Source organism: Myotis daubentonii, chromosome X (assembly GCF_963259705.1).
Source record: "Myotis daubentonii chromosome X, mMyoDau2.1, whole genome shotgun sequence".
In the NCBI taxonomy this organism is placed as follows: Eukaryota; Metazoa; Chordata; class Mammalia; order Chiroptera; family Vespertilionidae; genus Myotis; species Myotis daubentonii.
In genome coordinates this window covers 121,696,028-121,702,949 of record NC_081861.1, presented here as the reverse complement: position 1 = coordinate 121,702,949, position 6,922 = coordinate 121,696,028, and the positions used below count along the sequence as shown (strand labels likewise).

Below are 6,922 nucleotides of genomic sequence, written 5' to 3'. Positions count from 1 at the left end.
AACTAGATCATAACTGAAAGGGCGAGGGCTATGCCCTCCATCTTACCCTGGATCCTCCATGTTGGGACAGAGACCATGTGCTCAGAAGAGTGCCTTCTTCCCGGAAGCCCAGGCCCCTGCTGGCCACGCCCGGGATTTCTTTGAACTAGCCAATGACAAGCAAGGGATGTTCGCGCCATAGAGATGACCACATCCTGTGCAACAAGACCCGACTTGGCGCCTGGCCAATCCGAAGGGCCCACAGCTAGCCCCCTCCCCTCACTATTAAAGCCCTGATTTTCCCATGGATATCACTCGGTTTTCCGGTCGCCGCGTCGGCTGGAGGCCCGGGTCGGGTTAGCTAACTCAATAAAGGACCTTCTGCTTTTGCATCGGATTGGCTCCCTGGCATGGTATCTTGGGGATCTTGAATTCTGGGCATAACATTTTGGGGGCTCGCCGGGATCCCCAACACCATCGATGGGACTCCCAGTCCGGAGGGCCTGACTGACCGCGGTAGGTAGGTCGTGTTTTGTTTGTGTCGTGTGTTTTGGTGTGAGCTCACTTCTGAAATCTGTAAATGCCTGTAAATGCCTGTAATAATGATCTGAGTGGATCAACAGGCGGGAGGAGCTGGGGGACGCCCCGATCCTCCATCTGAAGGGGTATAGCTTTGCTTCCGCGGAGTCGGGAGTTCTGTAGGAACCCCCTTAATCTGAGACAGGCAGGAGGAGTCGGGGGGCGCCCCGATCCTCCATCTGAAGAGGGGAAATTTTGCTTCCGCGGAGTCGGAAGTTCTGTAGGAACCCCTCAATCTGAGACAGTCGGGTCGCTCCCGCTGGTTGGCACACAGCGGTCGTTTTCGGTTTTTGCTTCCATGGAGTTGGAAGCTTGTTTTGGTTTCGCTTCCATGGAGTTGGAATACTATATTTTCGGGCCCCTTAGTTGTCTGTGTTTGTGTTTTTTCGGTTTTACTTTGTGGATTTACTGGATGGACATTATGGGACAGGCTCAAACTACTCCTTTAAGCATTATGGTCGATCATTTCAAAGAGGTAAAGGGAAGGGCCAGCAACCTCAGTGCGGAGGTCCGGAAGGACCGGTGGCGGACTTTTTGTTCTAAGGAGTGGCCGACTTTTGGTGTTGGGTGGCCGCCGGAGGGGACGTTCGATCTCCCCACCATTCGCCGGGTTAGGGACGTCGTCTCCCAACCCAAAGAGGGACATCCTGGTCAACTCTCTTACATTGTTACTTGGCAGGACCTCGTGGAAAATCCACCACCTTGGCTTAGGCCCTTCTTACCTCCACACCCTCCGGAGCCAGAACCCATTCTTGCCTTGCAGGAAGCGGAGAAGAAGAAGGAGAAGAAAGTCACCCTGCCGTCAGCTCCAGCTCCCCCCTACCCGGTTTTGCAGGGGGGAACTGGAGAAGAGTTAATTTTTCCTCCCCCATATCATTTCCACAGGACGCCGGAGAGATTTGATCCTACCCCGTCGCGGGAAGCTGACGCAGTTCCGGGAATGGCTGGGGGCGGGGTTCCGGGAATGGCCGCGGTTCTGGTTCCGGTAGGAGGCCCACCTCTCACCCGGCAAAGAGCTCAACGGGAGCTGTCTGTCGCAGCACCCGACTCCACTATCAAGACCCTGCCCTTACGAGCCGCTGGACCTCCGGATGCGGATGGCAACCAGCCCCATATTTATTGGCCTTTCGCAACTAGCGACCTCTATAACTGGAAGGCACAGAACCCTAAGTTCTCCGAAAAACCGGGGAGACTTATTGACTTGCTAGATTCTGTTCTTTTCACCCATCAGCCCACATGGGACGACTGTCAGCAGCTTTTACAGGTTCTGTTCACGACGGAGGAGAGAGAAAGGATCCTCAATGAGGCCCGAAAGATGGTTCCCGGTGTAGACGGAAATCCGACCACGAACCAGGCCCAGATAGATGTCTCTTTTCCCTTAACTAGGCCTGAATGGGATTTCAACACGGCAGAAGGTAAGGAGAGGCTCTTGGTCTACCGTCAGACTCTAATGGGAGGTCTCCGCAGGGCTGCTAGAAAGCCCACCAATTTGACCAAGGTAGGGAATGTACAGCAGGAAAGAGATGAGTCTCCAGCTGCCTTTCTAGAACGGATCATGGAGGCATATCGCACCTATACCCCCATGGATCCAGAAGCCCCTGAGAATAAGGCAGCTGTAATCATGAGTTTTATAAACCAGTCAGCCATGGACATTAGAAAGAAACTACAGAGAATAGATAGATTAGGAGAAAAGAGTTTACAGGATTTACTGGTAGTAGCAGAGAAGGTGTTCAATAACCGAGAGCCCCCTGAGGATAGGCAAGCCCGCGCCATGGTGGCTGCCAGTGAGAAGCAGACTCGAAACCTGGCCAAGATTCTGCTAGCCACCACCATGGAGTCCCCTGGGGAGCGGACCCGTCACCTTCGCCAGCTTGCTGATGGCCAAGAAAGAGGTAAGAGAACCGCCCGGGACGGGAAAAGGAAGCTGCAACAGAACCAGTGTGCTTACTGCAAAGAGATAGGGCACTGGGTCCGAGAATGCCCAAAGAAGGCCGGTAAAAAGGGGAACAAGACAGACCGGGTGGAGGTCTTGGAGCTGGAAGGACTGAGTGATTAGGGAAGTCGGGGTTCGGATCCCCTCCCCGAGCCCAGGGTAACTCTTAAAGTGGAGGGGACGCCTGTTGACTTCCTTGTCGACACTGGAGCACAACATTCGGTTCTCCGCACACCTCAGGGGAAGCTAGCCAGCAAAAAGTCCTGGGTGCAAGGGGCAACTGGCATGAGCCAGTATTCATGGACTACCCGAAGAACAGTAGATCTAGGAACGGGCCGGGTATCCCATTCCTTCATGGTAATACCAGAATGCCCCTACCCCCTATTAGGACGAGACTTGCTAACCAAGATTGGAGCCCAAATAACCTTCAGACAAGGGGGGCCTCAGGTCACCGATGGCAAAGGCCACCCCATCCAGGTCCTGACTCTGAGACTGGAGGATGAATATCGCCTCCACCAGGGGGCGCCACCAGTAGAGAACAATATGGACAGGTGGCTGCGAGAATTCCCCACAGCCTGGGCAGAGACGGGGGGAGTAGGGCTGGCCGCCCACAGGGCCCCAACGCTGGTAGAACTAAAACCAGGAGAAGGCCCGATGAGAGTCAAACAGTACCCTATGTCCCAGGAGGCTCGGAAGGGAATCCAGCCTCACATCCGGAGACTGCGAAGCCTAGGGGTAATGGTTCCATGCCAATCTGCCTGGAACACCCCCCTCCTGCCAGTCAGAAAGCCTCATACGAATGACTATCGGCCAGTTCAGGACCTCCGGGAAGTAAATAAAAGAGTCCTGGATATACACCCAACCGTTCCTAACCCATACACTCTCCTAAGCTCTCTGGCACCCTCTAGAATCTGGTATACTGTATTAGACTTGAAGGATGCCTTTTTCAGCCTGCCGTTAGCGCCTCAAAGCCAACCCCTGTTTGCCTTCGAATGGCACGACCCCGAGGAAGGTTACAGTGGACAATTAACCTGGACGCGATTGCCCCAAGGATTCAAGAATTTGCCCACCATCTTCGACGAGGCGCTGCATGAAGACCTCGGTGAGTACAGGAGGGAACACCCCAATCTCACCCTTCTTCAATACGTAGATGACATCCTGATTGCTGCCGATACCGCCAAAGATTGTGAGCAAGGGACCAAAGATCTGCTGGCCACCTTAGGAACCTTAGGGTACCGGGCCTCGGCGAAGAAGGCTCAGATATGCCAAAAGAGGGTGAGTTACCTGGGATACATACTGGAGGGCGGACAGCGGCGGTTGTCAGATGCTAGAAAAGAGACAGTCTTGAAAATCCCTGCTCCCACCTCCCGGAGGGAGGTGAGGGAATTCCTAGGATCGGCTGGCTATTGCCGCCTCTGGATACCAAGTTTTGCTGAGATCGCCAGGCCCCTATACGAAGCCACCAAGGAGGGGAAGGCCTTTAAATGGACTGAGACAGAAGAAATTGCCTTTAATCAGATAAAGAAAGCTCTTTTGGCTGCTCCAGCCCTGGGCCTACCAGACATTACAAAACCCTTTCGCCTCTTTGTAGATGAGCGCAAAGGAGTAGCAAAAGGAGTTTTAACCCAGGCTTTAGGCCCCTGGAGTCGCCCAGTAGCGTATTTGTCTAAAAAGCTGGATCCCGTAGCCGCCGGCTGGCCACCGTGCCTAAGAATCATTGCGGCAACCGCGCTCTTAGTCAAGGATGCTGACAAACTGACCCTGGGACAGGGGATCTGGATCACAACCCCGCATGCCATTGAAGGGGTCCTAAAACAACCTCCCGATAGGTGGATGAGCAATGCTCGCATGACCCACTATCAAAGCTTGCTGCTCAACCCCCCTAGAGTACGGTTCCATCCCAGTGCGGCCCTCAACCCTGCTACCCTGCTACCTGACCCTGACCTAGATGCCCCACTGCATGACTGTGCGGGAATCCTGGAGCAGGTACATGGACTTCGGAAGGACCTGACCGATCGGCCCCTCCCGGATGCAGAGGCCACCTGGTTCACGGATGGAAGCAGCTTCGTGCGGAACGGGAGCAGGTACGCGGGTGCAGCGGTGGTCACAGACACGAACACCGTGTGGGCGGAGGATCTGCCCCCTGGGACATCAGCTCAGAGAGCAGAACTCATTGCACTCACCAAGGCACTGACACTGGGGGCTGGAAAACGGCTTAACGTTTACACAGACAGCCGTTATGCATTTGCTACAGCTCATGTTCATGGGGCAATCTACCAGGAAAGAGGGCTATTGACAGCCGAGGGACGGACAATAAAAAATAAGCAGGAAATTCTCGACCTGCTCGCGGCCTTGTGGCTTCCTGCCAAGTTAGCCATAATCCACTGCCAGGGACACCAAAAAGCTGATGACCCGGTAGCGAAAGGCAACCAAAAGGCTGACCAGGCTGCAAAGGCAGTAGCCCTTACCTCGGTCCCTACCATGGCCTTACAACTCCCAGACCCAGGGGACCCAGTCTTACCAGACCAGCCCAAGTACTCCCAGGAAGAGTTGCAACGTATCAGAAAGCTCCCCAGAGCCCAGGAAATAAAGGGATGGTGGCATACACCAGAAGGAGAACTTATACTGCCGGACTGGCTCGGGGACACGATGTTAAAACATATGCACCAATCCACTCACCTGGGAACCCGGAAAATGAAGGACTTAATCCAACATGCCAGAATCAAAATTCACCAGCAGAATACCAAGATAGATCAGGTTGTGTCTGCCTGCAAGACCTGCCAACTTACAAACGCAAGGGTCGGATCAAATGAAAGAGGGACCAGGCTCAGAGGCACCAAACCGGGAGCACAATGGGAGGTCGATTTCACTGAAATTAAACCAGGGAAGTATGGTTATAAATATCTTTTAGTGTTCATAGACACCTTCTCTGGCTGGGTAGAGGCATACCCAACCAAGCACGAAACAGCTCAGACGGTGGCCAAGAAGCTGCTGGAAGACATCTTACCCAGGTATGGTTTTCCTGCTATGATAGGGTCCGACAATGGGCCAGCCTTTATTTCACAGGTAACGCAGGTAGTAACTAGGGCTATTGGGGCAAATTGGAAATTACATTGTGCTTATAGACCCCAGAGTTCAGGTCAGGTAGAGAGAATGAATAGAACTCTAAAAGAGACCCTTACCAAATTAACCATGGAGACTGGCGGAGACTGGGTGGCTCTCCTTCCATATGCCCTTTACCGGGTGAGGAACTCCCCTTACACCCTGGGTTTTACTCCCTTTGAGATCATGTTTGGCAGGCCACCCCCTATCATTCCTAACCTTAAAGCTGACTTACTCGCTGAATTTGAAAATCAAGAACTATCTCTTTCCTTAAGAGGGCTCCAGAGGGCACACGAGGACATTTGGCCGCGCCTCCGCGCCATCTATGAGACCAGCCCAACCCCAACTCCTCATCAACACAGACCAGGAGATTGGGTCTACGTCAGAAGGCATCATCAAGAAACCCTTGAACCACGTTGGAAGGGTCCTTACACCGTGGTGCTAACAACCCCCACTGCTCTCAAGGTAGACGGCGTCGCGACCTGGGTTCATCACACTCACGTCCGGTCAGCGGACCCCTCCACGATCCGGAAGGACTTCATCACCAAATGGAGCGTCGATCGAGATCAACGCAACCCGCTCAAGCTCAAGCTACGGCGTGCTCGACCTGCGTGATGCTGGTAACATTAAATAGATTTAGATAATGCCTGCACCTTCATGGACACGGCTCCAAAATGACAAGGACAATTCATAGAAAGATCAGGAATAGACTTTAGTATCACATGTCTAGTATCATGTTTTATTGTACTGATATGTTATATTGACCTTTGATTCGTTTGCAGGTTTGAATGTATGTTGGCTGTCCTGGAAGGGAGCTGTGTGGGGTGACCCCCAAAAGTAAAGGGTGTCTAGCTGCCAAGAGGACAAGTGCCCAACTGGGCAGGGAAGGGTGCCCATCAGGTTTTGGTCTCTGTTGAGAGACAGCTAACAGTTGGCAGCCTGTAATACTGTCTTGCAGGCCTGCGTGACCATGCCCATGTCAGGGGTAGTAAAGCTGAAAAAAGCCTGTTTAGACTAGAAAGTCTGAGGCATGGTTATGCATAGAAAGAAGGTTTTATACCAACAATTACTGTTTTGTTTTAAATCCATGAAAAGAAATTAGCAAGGAAAGTCAGAAAATCTTAGAGTAGATCAGTATGTTTTTCTCCTTATGTAATTCCTCCGAAATCTGGCAATGCTAAGTAAGTACATTTCTTTGCATAGATTCAGTAAGACCGGTTCCTAATAGTGGTTTTATTAACGGAAAACTTTGACTGGAGTATCATGTTTTGAAGAGACCTATCTGAGCTCTAAAGACTTGAAGCCACTAAGAATGCCACGAAGAAAGCC

The 6,922-nt window shown here is 52.4% G+C and overlaps 1 protein-coding gene across 1 annotated transcript; it reads left to right on the top strand.

Moving 5' to 3' along the window:
- Positions 1-863: 863 nt before the first annotated feature.
- On the top strand, positions 864-6,319 carry LOC132223989 (uncharacterized). Its single transcript, XM_059679033.1, is given in 2 exon segments — positions 864-5,502; positions 5,869-6,319. Coding segments are annotated over 2 exon segments (4,953 nt in total). The 5' UTR covers positions 864-889; the 3' UTR covers positions 6,209-6,319.
- Positions 6,320-6,922: the final 603 nt, after the last annotated feature.